This window comes from Tetrao urogallus (genome assembly GCF_951394365.1).
Source record: "Tetrao urogallus genome assembly, chromosome: 1".
NCBI lineage: Eukaryota > Metazoa > Chordata > Aves > Galliformes > Phasianidae > Tetrao > Tetrao urogallus.
Genome location: NC_136813.1, coordinates 147679546 through 147704309, shown reverse-complemented (window position 1 = coordinate 147704309; position 24764 = coordinate 147679546). Strand labels below are relative to the sequence as shown.

The following is a 24764-nucleotide window of genomic DNA, read 5'->3' as shown; positions in this document are numbered from 1 at the left end:
TGGGTTAGATGTATGGTGTGGTTTGAATGCACAGCAACACCAAGCAGTTACACACATTATTAACTTGATGGGATAGTCGAGTTGTCTGAGTTTCCATATTGCTTGGTGCATTTTAGTCACATAACACACACACAAAAAATTTATATTCACACACAACATCAGTGTGGTTTGCACTTTCTTGATGTCTTAGACGAGAGAAGAGAAATCCATGCATTATTTTACTCCTCTTTACAAGAATTTTACTTTGGCTAAGCAATAACTCATTGTTCTATCCATCGCCGAGTTCTCCAATCTTTCAATTTCTGTCTTATAAATATATTAAATAATAAAAAAAAAAAGCTGGATCTATTTTGAAATGTAAGACACAAAGCACAGAGGCCTTGCCACACCACATAGGAAGATGAACACAATATGGAATAACAACTGTTATGAAGCTGCAGCAGTTCAGGGAGTCAGATGGGAAGTACCAGGAAAATAGCTGTTGGAGAGGCACTGACATTTGGAAAGCATACTTAAGGCTCATGTTTCTTATAATGTCTGGCTCTGGATAAAACCTTTGGTTATTGATACATCTTCATATTTTTATTTTTTATCAAAAACTATATTGAAGAAAAAATATATGTATTTTCTGCATGTTTAAGGAACTGCATGGGGAAGAATATGGTAAAGGATTTTGCAGAGGCCCTTAGCCAAATGTCTGTTGTCATGAGTTTGCCTTTTAATATCAGAAGGCTGGACACAATGTTCTCCAACTGAGCCATTAATGGTGCTTCACTCAACCTCCAGACAGAGCTTCTGGAGAGTGACAGTAAGATTACATCAACTGTGGAGAGAAGAGAAAAAAGAAAGGAAGCATATAGTGCAAATCTGTCCCCTCTATGGCCCGGTGTTCTAACAGAGCCAACCTCATAAGTATTCCTATCTGAGAGGAAGACAAAGCTGATATTCAGTGATTGCACATACCTTATTTGTTGCATCAATAAATTTGACTCCTTTGTATGAGACAGACAGGACAATGGTTGGCACTTTCTTCATTTGTTCCGTAGACTTCTGGAACAAAAATGAAGATGCTGTTGGAGTTGTAATGCACTGGAAAAACAGCATTTTTTCTCTTCTTCTTCCAACAAAATGCTTCAGTTAAACAAAAGGTACTTATTTAAATATTTGTCTTTTTCTTGAGCTGACTGATCTTCGGGCTTTTGAAATAGCTGCCTTGTAGTTAAAAAACTAAAAAGAACCCTGCAGTTTGTAGCATAGATGATAAAACCTCTCCTTTTTCCCAGCATGATGCAAAGAGAATGAAGTTTACCATACATAAAGTGACCGGTCACGTAATCAGGGATTTCCTAAAATAAACATGTTTAAAACATCCATCTGATGTGCCCCATTCACCCCCACCTCTCTTCTCCTCCTCCTGTCCTTCCCAGCTGGAAAAACTAACAGTGCATTTTGTGGAACTACTTCTTTGCTGCAATTAGTTGTTACTTACGAATATTTTACTCTCTCTCTCTCTCACTTTCTTGCAGCTATATTTGTGACATGAGATATGCCTACAGCCCTCCAGGCCTGCCAGTCAACCTGTCAGCCTGATGTTGAATCTTGTAAAGCCAAACCATCTGCACTTCCTACAACGTGGTTGTTACTGCAGTTGGCTTTACACATGAATTAACACAGAGGCTTATTCTGCATTCCCTCAATGGCCAGGTTCTCTTACCTACAGTTCATGTCTTTGTATAAAGCTATTTTTCTTCCACACATGCCTTCAGCATGAGGCACACAGCTAAGATATTTCCTGGCAAACAGATTGGGCATGTATTTGGAATACATTTAAATTATCTGCAGAAGACCTGTTGATTAGTTTACGGATTAAGTTTTCTGAAGAAAGAAAAGGAAAAACAAACATCACCTAGTTTAGAGATGGTCTGAATTCTTTAAAGGTAGAAACAATTATAGGGAGGACTATTCTATACAAAGCTACTATAGATAAAAAATGTAGACAAAGTTCAGCAAATGCTCACTCATGGTAATATCTACAAATGATCATAGAAAGCAAGCAGACATTTTCTTGAGAGGAAAACCTAAGTTCAGATAATTAAATATGAAGAAATATGAAGAAATATCAGCACACAGAATGAGGGTGCAACCACGTCTAGAATTGCCATCCTAAAAGTTTACAAGAGAAGCTGAAAATGAGTAGCAGCAGCGGTTTTGTATTTTTCAAGAGAAATTTAACAACAAAGATTTAAACTTGAAAACACAGATTATATCTGAAAAAAAAAAAAATCTGTCTAAAAATAGGTGATGGCAACACCAAATGGAAAACAAATGAAGCTTAAAAGAAAAAAAAACAACAACACAAAACTGCAAGTAAGTTTCTTTTCTGATCTCATTCCTGCCCAAATCAAATGCGACTCCATTTTTGCCAACATAATGTTCAAAGATACACAGCCAACCAAGTTCTACAATTAGTATCGCATGCAGTGAAGGCAAGAATTTCTAATATAACTCTCAGAAAGAGCCTTTCCCATACATGTAATGGGGAGGACTATCATACCGTTCAGTATCAGACAACAAGACACTCATCTGTCAATTTATCCTGGAGAAGGCTTCTTTCACTCAGAAGCCTGGCTGCTTCTTGAAAATGCATTTGTTTTTTTCGATGATAAAACATGCTGAAAAATCTAACAAAATCTGAAGAAGGACACTAATCTGAATCACATTTTTCTGAGTGCAAAACAAAACTGTCTCTGCTAAAATCAGAGCAAGCACATACCTGCGTGTCTCTATAATAGATCTCAAGTGACTCTTTTCATAACATACAATTTCAATGCACACAAAGCCTGGCACTGACTGTACAGAAACTGCAGTACATACACCCATCAGAATAACAAGCAATATACCCCATCTATGCTTATATCTAGGCAAAATATTCACAAATATGACAACTCTGCTCTCATCATCTGGCAACCCAGCAATCAACCAACTTTTGTCCTTTCTTTCTATCCCGACAGCTACATTCAAGAGCTCTTTGTCTTTCATTCTGATTATTGTAATCACCTCCTTCCTCGCTGCCTTAGCAGCAAAATTCCTCCCCTCCTCCCATACAAATATGGCTACTAAGTTCACTTTAGCTTTTTGGTCTAACTTGCACTATCTGCCATTTGCCATAAAGGTTAAGTTTCCTGTTGGCAATGTTGCAACAGCCATCTGAGAGTCCTCTTTCATGCAGACCTGTGGTTTGTACTTTAATCATCTTCCTTATGTGCCTCACATTCAGCGGGATCTGTCTAGAGCAGACCTGATCTTTTAGATTTAAGGAAGTCTGTGAACATCAGAAGATGGCATCTGAGTGAAATAGCTCATTAAGATACCACTAATGTGCATATGCCAAATTAGGAAATGAATCAGAGACCAATGGACATTTGCAATTCATTAAACCAAATCGTCTCAGCTGGTAAGGAGCAGTGGACATCCCTTATCAATCTGCAAACCAAAATAACTGCAGGATTCATTCATGCAGAGGTGCTCTGGAAGACAAAAGTCCAGCACAGAAACATGATTTTGCAAAACAACTCTACACATGCATATGCTTGTCATAACAGAGTTGGGCAGTGGGATAATATCCTTGGTAAGGGATAGTACTATCACAAAAAACACACACTCTATTCCCCCTACTCCTCTCCCAGTGACAGATGAACTGAAGTCCACCATAAAATTACTATTTCTGAGTAGCTTCCAGTCTTCAATAGTTTCATGGCAAGTTGCCATGGTGAGCTCATATTATTTGTTTGTTGTTCATTTCTTCTTCGGTGGAGGGGGTGGCCGCCAGGACGTGCAATGTGAGTTTTCAGAGATACAATACAAATAGTACTTGCTCAGGCACTGTAACTGCTTTGGCTCTAGATTCTAGGGTGTTGACAGTCATCCCAGAGCTTTTATGGTCAGACATTTTGCACTTCTGTGCAGGCCAAGTGGGCATCTCTGCTGGTGCCTGTGACTAGAATCTGAGAAGGTGGGACACAGGCTGCAGTACTTCCTTTTCTCATGCTTTTCAGGTTCTGACCACCACTGTTGAGGACACGATGAGATGACAAAATATTTTTGTCCATCTGGTGCCTCTATGGGAAGCATATGGACCTGGGCCAAAGGTATAGGACCTACAGTTGAAGACTGGCACAGGATGTCATGCATACTGGCATATGGTCTAACGCTCCAAGGCATATTCATATCATGGTAGCAGGACTGGATTTTATCTCGAGAAGAAATAATTATAGTGACAGGACCCTGTCTTTGGGCAAGGTGCTCACTAGCCTGTAACTGGTCAGAGTTATAATGAACTCCATGGTTTGTGGCTGCAACTTTGGCTCTTTATTTTAATAAACAACTTCAGGATAATCAGCTGGATGAAAAGTGAGCGTATTCTAGGCTCGCTGCCATTGCCTGTCTCTGCCATTGCCAGATGATCTGTTGGTCATAAGGACAGATGTGCATGTCCTGTCTCCTCTGCGCACTGCAGTGAGGAGTCTTAATGCAGCAAGTCTGCATGCCACAGAGTGAGATTTGGTTCCACTTCTGAAATACTTCCTATGGGACAGGTAGATGCTGACATAGAAGTGCTCCACACAAAGCACAAGAACCATAAAGCAGGCCTGACTGTAGACACGGGAGGATGGAGAGAAACACTGCCATCCTAAATCTAATGTGACATTTGTTCAGTTTCCTTGACTCCCCGAAAGACACAGTCTCTTTTTCTTCAGAATAAGGGCAGTCAGTCAGTAATAGAAATCTCTCCTTTATCTTGATGCATGGCAGCTGTGTGCAGCTTCCTTGGCTAATAGACTTTTGTAAGGAATAAGAATACCCCTTTACTTCCAAGGAAAAAGAAGAGAGAGGAGTCCCAGTATAGGAATAAATAAGGTATCTACGGACAAAAACATGCTATGTTGCTGGAAGTTGGTGGGAGCACCAGCCACACCGCTGGCATGCCTGACTTTCTAAATGAGCTGCTGCTTTTCTCTAGCTGACTTCTACCAAAAAAACTGCTTCCTGCAAATGTACTTATGGCCAGTCCATGAGAAATAGCCAGTGGAGCCAGCAGTGGGTTCACACAATTCAGTAAGTGCCCTCCTCCACCCAGCATTCCAAATGGAGACCTCCTTCAAGATGAAGGCACCTTCTGCATAACTGCCTGGTTAGCACAGTGATTGTTTACACAGTAAGGGCTGGGATTTAAGATCCTCTGAGTCAGTATCTGAACCCATTGCTGCCATTACGCAGCATGGTGCCAAACCTCTGCCTAGCCTTAGACAGTTCCTTCTTTAAGAAGGAACTTCCTAGACTGCATCCAGTTCCTTCTTTAAGAATGCACAAAAAGGGATACAGGAGCAGGGGGACAGAGGAAGAGATAGCAAGCTCAGCTCTGAAGATGTTTTATGAAAAAGAAAAGAGTAACCTGGGGTTCTTGTTGTTGTTTCCAAACCTGCTTATGAATTTTCCTTAGTTTTATTGAAAAAAAACCCAAAGCCAATATTCACAAGTGGACTCCAGATAGATCTCTATAGTACTACAAATTGTCCTGAGTGAAGCATTTCCTCTCATCTTTTGATTTTGAGCTAAAGGCTGTGCAGAACTGCCAGATGTTTATTTAGAATACAAACTAAAGTCCAGATAATTGAATTTGAAATCCACCCAGCCATTGTACTCATCAAATCAAATTAGCCAATGATGACTTAAGAGAAGAGGGCTTTTTTTTTCCTGTGAATAAAGGAATACAAACTAGCTGTTTCCTTTTAAAAAAGAAACATATGCACATATGAAACATATAATGCTAAAGGGCCTTTAATCTTTTCAAGATGAGATTGTACTGCAATACCTTGTTCTACGCAGAACTGAGAGCATTAATCTATCACTTCTGAATAGTCTTGCAGTGTACAAAACACAGCATCTCTGTGCACATACACAGGCACAAAGGAGCTGAAGAAGAAATTAAGATGCACACATAGGATGGAGTCCAAATTAAGGTGCTCACACATCCACTGGATACACTATAGCACACTGCATAATCCACCTCATCTATTTATTTCCTGACAGAAGGTATCAGGGTTCACTGGTGCTTCTACTTTGTCACCTTGACCACTTTCTTGTACTTACACATGCACAGAAGTACATCTATAGTTAGATTACTCAACTTTTGCATGCTGACCAAAATTAAACTGTGTTCATCCATAGCTTTTATTGCATATGTCATTATATTTGATCTTGCAAATACACAGAGGAAAGACAGAATTCTACTGTGCTGAATCACTAACAATAGGTAAATTTTGTTTACAAGTTTATGAGCCTGTAAAGCTTTAAGATTTCTCTTGGCTTTTCAGTTTTGCAAATGAATCTGCTAGTTCTGTCCTATATTGCTTTTTAATAGCTATCTGAAGACTACAGCTGGCACTGTTACTGTTCAACTACACACTGGAATCCACTTCATTCAGCACTTTCCCATACTGGTAGCAGCTACTAATTCCAAATGGCATCAAACTGCACATTTCAAAACATGTATTGGTACCACCTACTATCATACCTGAAAGTCTGTTTCTTATGTAAGGCTTATGAAACCTTTTTAAACATTTGGTTTTGAATGAATCACGTTGACAATACCGTGTATGAGATGAAACAAAAAAGCAAAATTCACTTTTGACTGAGTAGTTTTAAAGCTCATTTTGAAAATGCATTCTGCCTTGTAACAAATATTTACTAACTTCTCACAGTCCAAAAGGCTTAAAAATGCATCACTGACATAATGTAATACCTCTTGAAATATGATAGCATCTGTAATCCCCATGGTACAAGACTGTTTACTTCTCTACAATTAGTGGATGCCTCCAAGCTACATCATTAATGTGAATATTGCACAGGGGATGCACCTGCAACTCATCTGCTTGAGAATGAGATCTCCTTGCTTTTGCATTATCTGTACATATTATCTGCTGCTGACAGGGCAGTGTGTCCCTCCTGCACCTTGGATTCTTGTCAGAGATCAAGGACATACAGTCCTCTGAACAACACGGGATGGACTGATGGGGATATGCAGAAGGACTGAATGGCCTGAAGACTTCCCACCACTTCTTTTTTTCCCTTTTGAGTGGTATGCATGCAGCTGTTTCACTGCAGGCCCTGCCAAGCTGGAAAGAGAGCTACATGCCCTAAGAGCACAGCAATCAGAGAATCTGCTAGATCTCAAATGCAGTATTTGCTCATGATGTGGTATTTGCCTCTTTAGTTTCACTGGAAGCCTATGAAGGGCAGTAGTCCTCTTCTACTTCTAGGGGAAAAATGGGAATTGAGAAGCAGAAAGGGATTAGCAGAAATAAGCAGACTGTCTGCATCCAACTTTATGTAGGAAGGAGTAAGGAAGGAATGCTCCAGATCCTATTCCACTTTTCTGCTAGCAGAGAAAGAGGCAACTCTGCTCCATCTTCCTCTTCAGAGATATGGGAAACAGATTTCTTTACAGTTCCAACTTTGACTTTTGGTCCTAAGTCAGCAAGATATATAAACACAGGCTTTTTGAATAGAATTACATCACTAGTTCCCCAGAGCTTTGACTTGAAATTGAAACCTCTTTGCTAACAAAAAAAATTGTAAGAAAAATATGTTATGTTCAGGAAGGTGTCAGGATCCAAGAACAGATTCTCAGTTCCCAGCTGCTGCAGTAAATATCTGATTGGTTCAGACTGCAATCCGTGTACCCAACATGAGTGATTTAACATCACCTTAAGGAAAGAGTCTACCTCGCTACGACATTTGTGCCAGTAAGCAGAAAACCATGCCCTTTTTACAGAGTCAAGGAATTCACAATTCAGATGTATAAATGCCTGATGGAGTCTACTGCAGAAAACAAGTCTCTTCCCAGCTGCCATTAAACTTTACTCCTTTTCTTTGTTTAGATGCAAACACATTTTATTCTCTCTTCCTGTTCCTATGGTGATTTGAAGTGAAGGTGGCAACTGGACTGCAAACACAGCTTGTAATATTTTTTGTTCCATATTGAGAAAGATGAGAGCCCCTAATTTCTTGAAGGCATCTCTGAAATAAAATTAATATGTCTGTCCTGGTCAGGACAGTGAGATTTAATCTCCAAATAGCAAAGGTCAATTTACAGCAGGTGAGGAAGGGAGATAAGGAGACAGCACTGTCAATTGCAAAGGGAGTCTGTGAAAAAAAATAGCTGGAAACAAATAGGAAACCATAAAATATAAATCTGTTCTTAGAGCACAAATAAGTGATTGGAACAGTAAAGTATAATCCCTCTGATAGGCACAGTTCTTGCCAAATATCCGTAATTTTGGATGGCTGCAAGGATCTGCCACTTGGGTGGGAACAAAAAGCACATATAACCCTACTCTCTTGTGGAACTCCATCTAATACATCCGCATGATTTTTTGCCAACAAATCCATTGTGTGCCCTGCTGGAGCACAATGATGGGAAGCACAACGGATGGGTGGATGGCCAAGACAAGTTTTATGCACTCTGCTTAAAAAATCATTACCTAGCAGACTCCAGAAAGATTAAAAATTTCTTGGGAAGGACCCCAACAAGATACAAGGCTCAGGTAATGTATTCCTCTCCCAACTTGTTTCAGATTTCAGATTTCAGCATAAAGTTCAGCATGCCATAGTTTTGAAATAAATGCAAAAATAAAACAAATACAAAAATTGAAAATGTCTATCACATTAATGTAGCCTTGCATATAACCTGACTGATGAATAAGGTTATACATAAGAGACTGGACAAGTGGACAGAATTACGTACTTGAGATGCAGTAAGATAATGCATCTAGCTTTTCAGTTCTTTTTAATACGTGAAAGGTCCCATTCAGTACATTTAAGTAAAATATAACTGAAAGAAGACACATTTTCAATGACATCTCACCGGTACTTAGCAATAATGAACATTGCATTAAAGTTCAGAATGGCTTAGGACAACTTGCACTCCCAACTCAGAGACACCACCATACAGAATATATCCACAGGGAGATATTTTTGCAGAGAACAAATGTTTTTATCATATAATATATCGTATACTTTTCCTAAGATAATAATCTGTTCTCATTAAGTCAGTGTTTTTTTGCTTCTGATTTGAGTAGGAACATGATAAAAAGGACTACCTAGAAAGGACAGATGAAATCCTGATTTAGAATTGTTTCATTCAAATCTCATTGCAATAAAAAAATAAAAATCACTCAAACTGGCAAATATTCTCTCAGCATAATGGTTTCAAAATAGAATATAAAAAAATATACACAGATTATCACAGATTATCATACAGTGATGATGTATATGTAAGTGCCCCGTATGGCTCTGTAGACTGTTCATTTAACTCCATCATTTTTATGGGAAAAAATAAACCAACACCTTTAAATTAAACTACTTTTCAAACAGTTTTTCAGGTACACAATTTAAATTTGCCAAGCTCATAGCATATTTAAAAAAAACCCCTAAAAGTGCTATAAATTACTGAGTGACTTTTTTGATGTTTAGCTTCCTAGTTCAGTCACATAACTTACTGAAGATGTTATATGCTGCTATGGTGTCAAATTCTGCCCTAAGATCTGCATCCTAAAAAACTGAAATGCTATATTATACAGTTCGAAAACAGAGTTGGAAGATGGTATACTTGCAGACTCTGTTATTCTCCCAGAACAAGTGCATGTGACTATAGGTCTTCACGTGTCAGTTTATTGCTTTAATAAGAGAAGTTTAATACCAGGTAAATAATAATTAGCATGTAATTAGTCAAGAAACAACAGATCTTCAGGCAACCTAGTAAATACGAGTTACTGTTAGCCTTTAGGTTACATGGCTTGTACAGTAGTCTGAGCATGGTAGATATGTAACCAATAAAAAATGGCTGTCTGACTGCATAAATTTTACATGTTTTCTGGCTTTATAATTAATCCAAATGCTATAGCCAGTGCTCAGAGGCATCTTGCTTCAAAGACTTATGATCCATAAAATAAAGGATTTCACTCATTCAACTACATAATTTTACATCATCAGCAGACCATCAAACAATTAATTAATTATGCCAGACCACAGTATGCTCTATCTCTATAACTATGAGCATTTGTACTCCAAATACAATTGGGAATGGAGTTGGTCTGGTGCTGTTTTCAGTTCCTGGCAGCAGTATGTTGAGGACAGACCAAACCTCATAGTAATTTCCTAGAAACCAAAATCAGGCCAAAGAGCAACAGTATAACATATTCTTACAAGACTGAAGGAAGCCAAACTACTGTTCCACTAATCACACTAAAGATCAAACTTTATTAGTACCTTTTTCATCTTCCAACCAAAACAACAGCAATTCATACTACATGAGAATACTAATGTGGGTACAGGCATCTGCACGATGTAGACATCATGCCATATAATGTAAAGAACAATAACTTTGGAAACATTAATATACTTACTAGCATATATTTGATAGTAAATTCAATCCATTATCATATATGAGCTATAAATCAGTTCTGTTTATTAGCCACGCTTAAAACATGTGAGAAGTACTCTGAAACAGTCTCAAAGATTCAAGAGAAAATAAAGGACATAACATATGCATTTGCTTTTCTTAGATCACATGCAAAATAAAATCTACATTCAAATTCCGCTATTACTCCAACAGGCTTCCTAATGAATGCCAGTGGCAGAGGAAAACAAATGCATAACATAATACTGTGAGACCAAAAAAGGTACCAGACAAGTAATCAGCAGCCAACATGATTTAATACTATAAGGATTAAAGAAAGAAGTAGATTCGATAACTTACCCTCATCTTTGCACATGCATCCTGTGTTGATTCTGTGCCTCTTAGCTCTTTTACCAGCATAGAACCTAAATACTAAAATAAAAATCCATTAAACTTCATACAGCTTAAATTTCAGAACAGACAAACATAAGCAGAAATGCACTAAAAATGTCTCAAAAACCACAGTGGTACCAGACAGTTCAATGTTGTGTGGTTTTACCTTGCAGTTCTCTGACAGATCACTTAAAATGGTGCTAATCAACCTATGAAACAGGAATGCACAGCATCAGCAGTGTTAAATCAGCCAGAGCCCTCGGAAACAGCACCTGAAATATTCTAGCTTATCATCTCCACCACTCAAGCAACAATCAAGCACTGCAGGTTCCATCCAAAAAATGCCATTTGACTACAAAATGGAGAATCTGCTTTCTTCTTGCTGCTATCTGCCAAACTCGTATCACTCTGTGTACAATCATGGATGTGAAGGGCAGCAGAGATGCTAACCTCTTTGTATTCAATCTGTAACCACTCTATGGGCAAACAGAGCTTGATGTCAGTAAACAGAAAACAGATCCGAGATGAAAACTAGCTTAAACAATTATCTTTTCCTAAGAAAAGGCTGACCTTGGACTATTATTTCAAAGCTGTTAGTGAATCTGAATGAGGCAGAGTGAGAGGCAACACAGAGTTCTGAGCCCTGGCTCAGCCTGCTAGAAGCTGCCATCCCAGGGCAAGCAAAGTTGTGCCTTCCTGATAAGTCTCCTCTCCTAACTCCTCTTCCTCACAATGTGATGTGCTGGTGTGAGCAGCTTCCACACTCTGGCAGCAGGCTCTGCTCCACTGGAGCTGTTGCTCTGGGAACTCTGTACCTCTGTCCATCAAGAGTGAACTGCACTGCTCTGTTGGGCATGGAGCTGGCTACATCCTCCCTGTCAGCTGGTGTGGAGTGGTCTTGTTACTGTTAACGGGGCTGTACAGGGGTGTTTTCTCCTATATACACTACAGGTGTGCACATTCATTTATGTGCATGTGTTTGTATAGCTCTGTGAACAAGGGATGATTCTGTGTTTCTATATTTCACATGTGGATTTGGCTTAACTAATGGAAGAGGAAGAGGACAGCAAGTCAGGAAAGGGAGGCAAGAGACCAGCATGGCTGAACCGGGATCTGCTGGTCAAACTGAAGATGAAGAAGAAAATGCACAGGCAATAGAAACAGGGACAGGTACCATGGGAATAGTTTAAGGAAGCTGCTAGGCTGTGTAGGGATAGGGGTCAGGAAAAGCCAAGGCCCAGCTTAAACTAAACTTGCCTGGGATGCCAAGAAGAAAAAGAATAACATCTACGGGTACCTGAAAAAGGAAAGTCCAGGAGGGTATACCCTCTCTAGTGAATGACACAGGCAAGCTGGTAACAATAGACAAGGAGAAGGCTGAGGTACTTAATTTTTTTTTGCCTCAGTCTTCTCAGATAACTGCTTGTCACACAACCATCAAATGTTTGGTAAGAGGGGATAGGGGAAGCAACATCCCTCCCACTGTAAGAGAAGATCAGGTTCATGACTAACTTGAGGAACCTGAACATGTACTAGTCAATGGGTCCCAGTGAGATGCATCCTAGATCCTGATGTAATTAACCGATGTAGTTACCAAGCCACAGTCAATGATATTTGAAAAGTCATGGCAGCGAGCTGTAGTGACTGGAAAAAATGCAACATCATACCCATTTTTAAGAAGGATAAAAAGGATGACCCCAGAAACTACTGACTTGTAAGTCTCACCTCTATGTTGGGAAAATCATGAAGCAGATCCTCCTAGAAGCTAAGCTAAGGCACACGGAAGAAAGCAAGGTGATACGGGAAAATTAGCATGGGCAAATCCTGCTTGATCAACCTAGTGGCCTTTTATGATGGTGTAACTGCATCAATAAACAAGGGAAGAGCCACTGATGTCATCTATCTTGACTTCAGTAAGGCCTTTGACATGGTACCCCAAAACATCTTTCTCTCCAAATTGGAAAGATATGGATTTGATGGGTGGACTGTTCAACTGATGAAGAACTAGCTGGAGGATCTAGTCCAGAGAGTAGTGGTCAATGGCTCAGTGTCTGGATGGAGATCAGTGATGAGTGGTATCCCACAGGGGTCAGTGCTGGGACTGATACTCTTAATATCTTCATCAATGGCATTGACAGTGGAGTCAACTGCACCCTCAGCAAGTTTGCTGCTGACACCAAGCTGTGGGGTGCCGTCAACATACCACAGGGATGGGATGCTATATCCAGTGGGATCTGGACAGGCTTGAGCAATGGGCTCAGGTGAACCTCTTGAAGTTCAAGAAATCCAAACGCAAGGTCTTGCATCTGGGTCAAGGCAAAACCCACTACCGATACAAGACGGAGGATGAAAGGATTGAGCGCGGCCCTGCTGAAAAAGACCTGGAGGTACTGGTGGATGGCAAGCTGGACATGAGCCAGCAATGTGCCCTTGCAGCCCAGAAAGCCAACCATATCCTGGGCTGCATCAAAAGAAGCGCGGCCAGCATGTCGAGGGAGGTGATCCTGCCCCTCTACTCTGCTGGTGAGGCCTCACCACAAGTACTGCGTCCAGATGTGGAGTCCTGGAGTCCTTAGTACAGGAGAGACAGTCCTGTTGGAACATGTCCAGAGAAGTGCAAAAAAAAATGACCCAAGGGATGGAACACCTCCAGTACAAAGATAAGCTGAGAGAGCTGGGGCTGATCAGCCTGGAGAAGAAAAGGGTCTGGGAGACCTGACAGTATCCGGGAAAGAAGGGGACAGACTCTTGAGCATGGTCTGTGGTGATAGAACAGGGGAGAGGGTAGATTTAGGTTGGAGACTTTCAAGGCGAGGTTGGGTCAGGCCTTGATCTAGCTGTGGATGTACATATTTATTGCAAAGGAGTTGGACTAGATGACCATTAAAGGTCCCTTCCAGCTCTAAGGATTCTATGATTCTATGACAGCAGGCTTCTCTTCTCCTCCCCAGGAACACAGATATCTCTTTGCATTCCCATTGCAATGCCATGGCTTCTCTCAAGTCTTCCATCCTAAGTAAGCAACACGGGAGCTGAAGATGTCACATCACTTCTGAGAAACAGAGAGGTGAACTCCAGGAAGAGCGAAAGTATCAAAGGCAAAAGCCTCCTCCCAGAGGATGCTGCAGCTCCGCACTGCTGCCAGGGCCACTTCATTCTGTCACGATTTCCCCTAGAAATACTGTAAGGCTGTTTAAGTTAAAAGGTGGCATGGGATATGGTTTAATGATGGGACTTGGTAGTTCAGGTTGACTGCCAGATTAGATGACCTCGAGGAGGTCTTTTCTAACCTAAATCAGAGGGTGAACCAGCTTCACATTAAACAAAAAACTGATCAAAAATAACTTGTTACAGCTGAAAGCAATTCGGAACTGAACTACCTCTCTCTTGACCTAGACTGAGATATTTTCTGGAAACCCTTCAGTTAACACTGTATACTGCAGCAATCTCTGACCCAAAAGAAAATGTGTTAATATTTCAACATAGACAGTAGCAAGATGGTGATTAGTGAACAACAATTTACAGAGCATTATAACCAGAAGGGTGAGCAACAACCCTGTTACTAGATAAGGACAGGCAGAAAAGAACAAATAAAGGACATTCCTCAAGGACTGCAGATGTGAAAGGTTTGTAAGCCTAGCAGCTGTGAGTCCAGCTGGGGCCTTGAAGGTGACATGAATAGGGCTTTGGGCATTAATTTGATGGGATAGCTTGATAACACAGATGAGCAACCGATTTTAAAAAGTTCAGAAATAAGAAATTTACACAAAAGCCTACTAAGTCCAAATGTATCTTTTTTCTGGAAACTTTGCTGTCTGACCTTTGGAATCCTTTGACTTTTTATGGGAAGAATTCAGTTAAATTCAACTTTTAAAATTTAATCTTTAATAGGCTGTGGCACAACAATTTGGAATTGCTTGTAAAACTTGAAAGCTACTTTGGGCAGGCATCAGGGAAAAAAAGCAAAAACACTGCTCTTGAGCTCATTGCATAACAATAGGAAGGAAAAGAAGAGCTGGGCAGCTCTGGTCCCATCTGCACAATACAAAAATCTTCAGCTGCAGACATTCAAAAGTGTTTCTCAGAGTGGACTGAAGAACAGACAAACAAATCACAAAAGTACTGTGCAATTTAGTTGTCAGAAGAATCTGAAATTCTGTGAGGGAATTTTGCTTTCCTTTCAGAAATGTTCCTTCTTAAAGACACAGCATACGGGAGCAATGTAGAGGATGTCGGCTCAACTGAGTGATATCACATACAATGAAACTGCCATCATTACTAACTTCTAGCGCAGGATTTTACTTTATAAAGCTCAGGTCATTACAGCGGAGGGAGCTAAGACGATGTATTGATGCATGGTCCTTAGGAAAGAAAATGTCTCCTTCAACGCCACTATGTTGTATATTGTGATATTACATCTTTCCTTCTAATCTCAACTTTCTTCAGTGACTCATATGCCTTTCAACCTAGTGAAAAGATTACATCCAATCATGAATTTATTGGATCAAGTAATGAGATAAGAGGTACTCTTCAGGTAAACTTATTCAATAACTACGAAAATTATTTGAAAAAAAACTTGAAGTCATTAAGCTTCCTTTTCAATTTGACACGCTGCAGAGCAAGTGAGCAAGCCTAAGAACATGACTTGCTGGGAAAGGTGAGAGGTTCCAGTTACTGACCATGGACGGTTACTGCATTCATGGCAATTTCTACCCCATGAAGGCCAAATGGAAGATACAGATGTGCTTTAGATAGTCTGTAGCACCCCTTCTGCCCCTCCTCAGAGGGATCCAGGCTGTGTGTCACTTGTGCTTACTTAGTCTCTAATGTCTGTATTTCTGGATATGCTTTAAAACAGTTTCAGTAGCCCCAGCTCTCCCCAGAAATGCCTTACTGTCTGTCAGAGAGAGCATTATTCTAAAAAGAACCCTGGATCCAAGTCCCTTCAAGTGAAGAGGATCTAAACCCCATATCCAGGACAAATGGTTAGCTCCTACTAAAAGCACTAAAACTATTGAGCCGTTCTTCTTTTTGAAATGTTGGCTTACTTCATTAGATGCCCACCTCTCAAGAGAATGCAGTGTCGTAGAACACAATGAAAGACCCTATTCAGCAACTTTACTGGTGCTTTCCAGCAAAGCCAAAAGCAGGAACGTAAGAGTTTAAATAGGTTGGCTGAGGAATGTCTTGAGATTTGTAGAAGCATGAGCCCCAACCCATTAACACTGCAAACTCAAGGTTTTAGAAACACGTTTTTCATTTAAAAAACAAAAAACCTGATAAATTTTTTTGTACTTCAGAAGACCTTTCCCGCTTTCACAAGCACGTGTAACAGCCAGAGAACACTAATCATCTTTAGCTGTGAAGAGAAGCTCCTTTTCTCCAGAGATGGGAAGTGGGAATGAGTTACAGCTACTGGGACATAAAAATAAATACTCCCTGACCTGAAGGAACTGACTGCTACTGCTACTTCAAGCCATCATCAATTTATGTGATGTCTGAATGTCCCCTCATCCCATGGATGGAAAGCACTGCTTCAAGGACCATGACCTCCATCTTCCCCAGCTCCAATTCCCAAAAATAAGTGTATAAAATTCAGGCAAGGCAGTACTTATTTTAAACAACGTGCACTGAACATTAAATTAGACATAAGGATCCCAATATTATGTTGTTTTACTATTTGTCATATAAACACTAGACAGGCATTTGTGAAGGAAGATGAGTAGGGGTGCTTGCTCTCACTGTCACTTCTACAACACTTAGACACTTACTGATAGTGTCATTTCTCTATCACTATTGCTACGTGGGCTGCCATATGTATCACCAAATTCATAGCAAAATGTACTGTGCATGCTTGTTTCTTATTTATAACAATTACAGTATTTCAGAGGAAGTATTTTGTTTAATTAAAAGTGATTGATAAAATAGTATAAATGAAAAAAAAGTTTTCAAAATCTAAGATTTACTCCAAATGAAACCACTGAATTTATAAATACTTACAAATGCTTTATAATCGCATGACTGGAAGATGAGTTTCTCTGGATGATGTTGCCAATATTGTACAGGTGTTGATGCTGTGGCTTCATTTGGAGGTCGTAAGGTAATTGAAGGCTCTCCCCAGTCTCCCGTCTGAAAATCACAGTTGTTCAAGATATAAAAAAAATTGCAGTCAAATTCACTATAAAGTAGCTCTCCGTTGTTGTGACCAATTAACACTAAAGTTTTTTATCCATATAGAGCCATGTAGAAGTTGCATTCACTTATTTTAGTTACAGAATTTTCATAATTTAATTTATAATTCAACTCACCTACTGGCGTGTTCAATGATAATTAAATCTATTTACATTTAGAGTAAAATTTTCCTTAAAAATAATTGTTTACAATATGTGCACGAGGATGGGAGCGCTTGAAAAAAATAATCAGGTGCACAAAAGTGCCATTCATAAATTCTGTTCTTTGCTTTACAAGAAAAATTCTTCCATTATCCAGCATATATAACTGATAACTAACTTTCCTAAACGGCTAAATAACAGACTTTCCTTTAATCTGCAGACGTAGTATATACTCCTCAGACATGAGCCATTCTTTAATCTCTTTATGAATATTTACTTTGATCACCTTCTCTTGATGTCTCTTTGCAGAGTTACTAACTTTCTAGCCCTTTCACACCATCACTCTCATTGAGACGTGTGGTTGTCTTCCTGGAACTGGGTAGGACTGTAGTTTGTTGCCAAAACCTTTTGGAGGGCACCCTCCCTTTCAACGCAGGCAGCTGTACAGGAATCCCCACAGCACAGCAGAGCTGGTCTGGGCCTCACCTGCCACTGAATATTTCAGACATGGTTTTACTGGATATGGACTGCCATTTGGGCTCTTTGAACCCTTTGAGGCTACTTTCATCTACAATCCCATAGATGTGGGCTTCCTCCTCTTCCCAACACCTCTTACCTCTGCCACCAGCCCCACTCCTCCCTGTTTTTCCCAGTCTGGTCTGTCTCAGAATTCCCTTTCTCTTCTCTCTATGTATTTTGTGCACCTTATCCTTCTTCCTCCCTTTCTTCTTCTCTCTCTATTCTAACTATTTTACCTTCTTCAAGATGATTATTTCAACTTGGATTATCCTACTTCTTTCTTTACCTGCATATATATCTGTATATTTTCTGTGCATGTAATATTGTTACAATGTGTTGAAACTGATATCATCATTTCACACAGACTATGGCTAGAAGTTAAGACTTCTATATCAAGAAGTTGTTCAAGCATCAAAACACATGAAAAAAATCTTACTGAAGACATTCAAAAGTCTGGCAAACCATCACGTTCTACTAATTAAATCGAGACAGAGTAAACAAAACAAGTACATCATTTTTAGGTGTCACAAAATAATGAAATGACACACATTTGCACAACTCTGCAATGAAAAGCAAGAGATAAATCTGGAAACATCAATATTACCCTATGGAAACTTCAAGCAAGTGAGCATCATAAAACAAGTTGACCTTACTTGATGTTGACACTATTAGTACATCTACAAATTATACAGCATTACAATTTCTTTTTTGCCTAGTTAAGTTGTTCATTTGGTATGGGCTATTACTTGAACCCCAAAAGGGAAGCAGTAGTAATTGCTTCAGTTTTGGCATTCTGTATCCATACAAATGAATCTTTCTGACCACTAAATTATAAAACCCTTTGTCATATTTAATCTGAATTGAGAATTTGATTTCTTTAAGAAGCAGCTTCCTTATAAAATATGGTTTCAAACATATTACAAGGGGTAAAGGCCTGCACCATTGTAAGTAGATTGCATTTGGCTACAAGAGAAGGTGGACTACATCCATCACAACTTCCCACTGCAAGCTGAACTGTTTGTAATGAAGTGTTCAAGGCCTAACTAAGGAAACACTTTTTTTTTTTTCTTTCCCCAATGAAGACATATTCCTGCATTTTTTGTGTAAGGAAACAGATCTCGGGAGGTACATTCTAACCAATTAGCAAAAGGTTATAACAATGGAACAGGAGTGAACTCAGGAGAGAAACGATAAAAGTACATCTTTTGACCATCTGTCATTCCACTGAGGAAGCCCAGAGATGACAGTCAGGGAGGAGCAGGATTTCTACAGAATAGCGACATGGGGTAGTGCTCCAAAACCTTTTATTGCGCTGGACTGCTTGTGCCTGTCCTCATGTACAGAAAATGGACGCTTCTCATGAATTAAGAAGGGTACATAAGGAGTAAAATGAATGCATCATTTTACAGTTTTAATATCTTTCATACAAAAGGGAGTGAATGCATGGAGAACTGTGTTCTTTCCATCTATAGATAAAGTGTGGTGACAAGAGGAACTGACTATCTCTCATACTGGTTCAATTTAATACAGGAGCTAGGAAGCAATAATCATGAGGAAACAAAAAATAATCTTTCATCAGGCTGATAACACCAGTGTATGACACACTTGGAGAGGGCCTGTGAGGAAACTGTACATTTGTATCCATTAACTACTCTATAAATACATACAGTCATCCAAATATTTCCTCCTTTTATACTAGACAAAACAAAATCAGTACAGTTGCCATATGTGTCTCTAGGATGATCTAGATGCACAATATTGCTGAGATTTAGGGAAGGCAAAGAGAGTGAACTTCTGCTGTTCCTGACAGATGTCTGCAGCTGCATGTACTCCTGTACAGTTTGCAGAGAGAGCAGCTACTAGGGACAACTGCATAAATATCATAGGTATAGGTTATTAAGATGGATGTAGGAGATGATTCTGGGCAGCCTGGTCTGGTGGTTGGTGACCCTGCACATAGCAGGGGGGTTGAAACTAGATGATCACTGTGGTCCTTTTCAACCCAGGCCATTCTACGATTCTATGTAGCAGGATGAAGAGTCATACATAGTCAGAAAAACTTCTTTTGTAACTACATAAAACATGTTTTTATATTCAATAGAAGCAGCTTCTGGTCTCATTTTCCTTTATTTGTTTTCAAAATTCTTGTTTTCAAGATTCTTAAGTTTTTAAACTGTATTGTTGCTTGTATTCAGATCTTAGTTTGAGTTACAACAAGATACTCTCCAAAGCCAAATATCATTAGAAGTATAATTTCTATTATATATTCCGATTAGATTTTCCCCATCTGATTTCCTTTAAAAAAAAAAATTTAAAAATGAAGGGGAAGAAAAACATTTAAACAGCATTAAGGCAGCTGAAATACTTTTCAAAATCTCATCTGGGCTTAAAAACCAAAAACCTCTATTAGAAAAAGAAGTTCTTCAGCTCACTCACAAAAGTCAGATACTAAAACTCTGAGACTTAGGATGATTATGATTGTGTCATGATGGCAATTAACTTCAGTTAAAATACAAAGGTGCAAGAAGATCTTTGACCTAGAGAAGAGCTGAGATGAAGTCCGGGGGCAGAAAAATATGGATTACAACTAATTGCAAATCTGAGGAGCTGGTGTCAAACAGCTCACGGTTGATGCACTGAGATTCAGGCCTTTAATAAGCACTCGAACATTTTCAAGCACTGTGGAAACATTTGTAAATGACTTTGCAGGACCAACTATGATATTTAATTTAGTTTTTCAAAATACTTATAGGATATGGATTGTCTTGTTTGAATATTTAATTTGCAATTATAAGAAATAATCAAACGTTTAAGCTTATGCATTTTTTATGAGACAATATAGGTATGGAGATTTTTTTTAATCTGTTTGAAAAGTAGAAAGGCAGGAGATAATTTATTCCTCATCTCACTTCACAGCTCGTCAGACAGCTGTGCATTTCCTCACATGGTTTTTGTTGTGCTGCCTGTGCTCTGGTGTTCCTGCCTCCCAGGGTCTCTAGCCAGTGTATTTCCTCTCGCTGGCCTCAGTCACCTTGAGAAAAAAGATGTTTTGTTCCACGTTTTGCAGGCAAAGAATTTACATCTCAAAGCTGTTTCAAACAAGGTGCCAGAATGGAAGAGTTCCAATGCTTTTACAGTGACAAATTTTTACCACAAAGGGTACGGACTTGAAGACCAATCTCTCATGCCCTTGCAGTGCTTCGTTACCCAGAAAATGGGTGAATGTGCACTTCAGGGCTCTCGGAAGGGTTAGATACTTGATGTCAAATGAACTGCAGAAGTAGATTAGTACTATTCGGCCATTTTTACAAGTGTGGCACAGATTATTTTAGTTCATCTCATTCCCTGAAAACCATATTTGACTTGCATTAAAGGCACCTGGATCAGAGGTAGTTAAATCTCACTAACTTCTATAAAATCTAACTCCTGCCTCATCTTTATATTAAAATGATGAGTTAAAAAACATCCCTGCTCTGGAAAAGTATGCCTGTTTTTTTAGTGGCATGAACATATTCGTTTTTATCAAGGCCTACATCTTGTAACTCTTCACCTGTTGAGGCTTCATGACTAGTTATGGGAACATGCATCAGTTACCATGACAACAGTAAATTGGAACACACAGATACTCTGCTTTTTGCTGAAAAATTAATAATTTTCACTCTGTAAGAATTTTAAATGTTCTGCAGGCCAGTCAAATCCTAATTATTTCCTTATTATTCTCTTAGTTGTTTTTATATTTATTTTTTGAAAATACGGAAATGGGCTCATGGTGTACTTATGTTTTAAGAGACGAAAGCTCAGTAGCCAAAATGGCTCCTCCCTGCCAGAAATACTGAGAGAAGGCAGTTATATAACAGAAACATCTATAGGTTCTTCCTCCTCCAGGGAGACCTCACTGTGGCCTTCCAGGACATGAAAGTAGCTTAAAAGCAGGAGGGGAACCAACTTTTACACAGCCTAATAGTAACAGGACAAGGGGGAATCACTTTAAACTAGAAGAGGGGAGATTTAGGTTAGATGTTAGGAAGAAATTCTTTACTAGCAGGGCAGTGAGGTACCGGCACAGGCTGCCCAGAGAGCTGTGGGCTCCCCATCCCTGTTGGCACCCAAGGCCAGGCTGGATGGGGGCAGCCTGAGCTGGTGGGGGGCAGCCCTGCCCACAGTGGAGAGTTGGAACTTGATGATATTTAAGGTCCCCTCCAACCTAAGCCATTCTATGATTCTATGAACCTCAGAACAGCTGTGCTTGGCCAAGTCTGAACTCCTGACTCTTGTGCTCACCACACTGCAGTACAGATATAACCAACTCTGCTTTCACTTGCACAGCACGTGAGGCTTTGTCACAGAAGTTATGAAAATTCAGAGCACTGCCTGTGCTACCTCTGATTTCCAAAAGGTGCCTTACTGCCTTTGCAAACACAGCACGTTCCTCAGCTGGGCAAAGCCTATAGATTAAGACAGAAAGGGCAGCACAACACACTGTGGGGCTGAAACTGTGCAAACTGCGCTGTTTACACTGTTTCGCGCTTTGAAGAAGTGAGCAAACAACAACACCAAGAACAGAAATCAAAGCTCCCACCGAGCAAGACGTCTGCTGGCACCTCCACGTCCTGTATGCGCATCATACAGCCCACATACGCTGACCACACGGCACGATACACGATGCGTGCACACAGAGTCCCAAAGGAGAGTGGACAGGTTACAAACTTTTTTTGTAATTCCAACAACATGACACCCGAGGAGAACAGCACGGCGACAGACTGTACATCCATAGAGTGACAACATAGCCATTTATCACTGTATCTTACATTATGAACCTGATGGATCGATGAGAAAGGATATCCTGCATTCTGGTTGGTCCAGATCTCACAGACAGAGGACTGCTAATATAAACAGAAAACTACATCTCATCTTGTAAATATTAATGCACCGCAACTGCCAAAAGGCAGGAATAATTAAGAAATGGCTTGCAATAACATTAAAGAAGGAAGTAAAACAGCTGTTAAAAGTTTTTTTTAATTTTTTTTTTATTTGCTGATAGAATATTTTTGGATGACTGGAAGGAAACATAGCTTATCCAGTGATGTTAGAAGAGGCTTCAAACTGTGAGTAAAAGAAAACAATTTAGTCACAAGTGCTGGTGATGTAAAGAGATAAAGTTATGCAGGCACAAGCAGAAAATGCAGAGAGTAGAAGAAATATTGGTTACTTTCAGCTTTCAGCAGGGAGGAAGTTTGAAGTCAACACCCCTAATTAAGCTTCAATATTTGAATCTCACTCTGCTGGAGACTTTCACAATTGAGGAAGGGAAAAACACTGCAATATAGTCAACAGGAAAGATTAGTTTTCTTTGTAATAATTATCAGAAAAGAACTGCAATGGAGTGAAGCAGTCAGCCACCATCTTCTTCCAACAACATTTCCTTTGCATATAGAGATACAGATAATATTACCTTTGGTATTGACCATGGCTCCACTTTGCAATAAAAAAGCTTCTTTCCACCTTCTATGTTGTTTTATAGATAGCATGTAGTAGGCCAAGCAAAGTAAGCATACCGCAGCATCTCTAACAAAAGCAACAGAGATAGGCAAGTGCAGTGTTCTCCAGCATCTGTTAAATATTTCCTTGTTTGGACAATCATCAAGAAAGCATCTGTGGCACCTCAGCAAAAGCTAAGACAACATTTTACAGTAGCCAGGCAACTAAAACAAAGCAACTGCCCACAGTATCTCAGGCAGGCAGCAACAAAAGGCAGTAGAGATGCATGAAAAATTCAACTGCAGCATCCAGAATAGCTAGCGATTAATATATCAGTAATTTAACAGCAGCAGAGTGTGCACTGCTGGTCCTTGGCAGCAGCAGGAATTCAGCATCAATGCTCAGAACAGATAACCCTTGAAAACGCAATTCCACTCAGAAATAGGGCTCTTGATCTTACCTTTAGCAGCCTGAAACCTGGCTGCCTGGCTGGCGGCAGACTGGGCCACCAGCTCTGGTCAGCACTGGGCAGACTGGCACCCTTTGGACAGATGACTGAACTACCAGACAGGCTGGTGGCTGCCTAAAGTTGTTATCATCCCTTATTTCATGATTTGAAGTGCGTGCACACACATCCTTTTCCCCAGCTTCAATAATTTTTAAATTTTCCCATAATCAGTTAATTTATTCTTCTCTATCTTGTTTTTGAAGTTCTTTGCTTTTGCTCAGTGACAAGCAAGGTTCTATGTTTTAACAGCATTAATTAATTAAATTAGTTAATTAAAACTTTGGCTTTGGTTTACTACCCACTGCCTCACCCTCTGCAACTTGCTACATTGCAGTCAGACCACCCCTGTGATGCACAGGTGTTTACTGTGCAGGGTCAGCAGCACCCACCCCTCCAGCTACTCCTGTTGCACGCTATTAAGATATTTCACCACTTGGCACTAGTTATCTTTTCCCCCTCCTCTGTGTGTCAAGCATGTCAGCTTACTTCTGGGTGCTCCATCCACGCCCATCACTGTGATGTCTATCAGAGGCTATGCCTCAGCTTTTCAAGAACAGAGTAAAAGTGAAGGCATTTCCATGCCAGGTGCAGCATCCCCAAGCACCTGGCAGTCAAGAAAACATCCTTCAGTGCTGTTTGGATGCACTATCTGAGGTCCTGAAAGTGGTAAGGAAATCAGCTCAGCACTACAAACTAATAGACATTTCATTTCTCTCCAGCACTGAGGGTGGTGGCAAAGGGTTGCCAGGATGTTGTATTGTACAGCCAGTTCTCACTACCTTGAGGTTATCCTCCAGTTCTGCCTCTGCTGAGGACCTGCCCTTAAGAGTGCCTGGTGCCTCCTGCCAGAGGCTGGTATAAATAAATAAATACACAATACAGCTACAGCTGCCTTCATGCTAACTCAGGAATAGGTAACATGATGCTGCAGTAAGTGCATATGCAAGCTTTAAGTTGCCACACTTTAAAAAAGGCAGGGAATCAATCCTTTCTTACACATGCCGTGCTGTCCACCCTGTTCCTCCCATCCCAAAGAGAGCCCTGTGGGATGGTGCACTCACTCCAAGAGCTGGGA

General features: G+C 40.0%; 1 protein-coding gene across 7 annotated transcripts in view; it reads right to left on the bottom strand.

The window, feature by feature from the left end:
- The window catches only part of ANKS1B (ankyrin repeat and sterile alpha motif domain containing 1B), a gene marked incomplete at both ends in the record, with an annotated part of 401710 nt that overhangs the window by 12922 nt on the left and 364024 nt on the right, over positions 1-24764 (bottom strand). For 5 of the 7 annotated variants that reach the window (XM_079549707.1, XM_079549711.1, XM_079549708.1 and 2 more), the window contains 4 exons: positions 964-1050; positions 10820-10891; positions 16853-16981; positions 22512-22586. In XM_079549707.1, coding sequence (XP_079405833.1) covers positions 964-1050; positions 10820-10891; positions 16853-16981; positions 22512-22586 — 363 coding nt within the window. The remainder of the gene's footprint in view (positions 1-963; positions 1051-10819; positions 10892-16852; positions 16982-22511; positions 22587-24764) is intronic. The other 2 variants (XM_079549710.1, XM_079549712.1) reach the window with 1 other exon arrangement.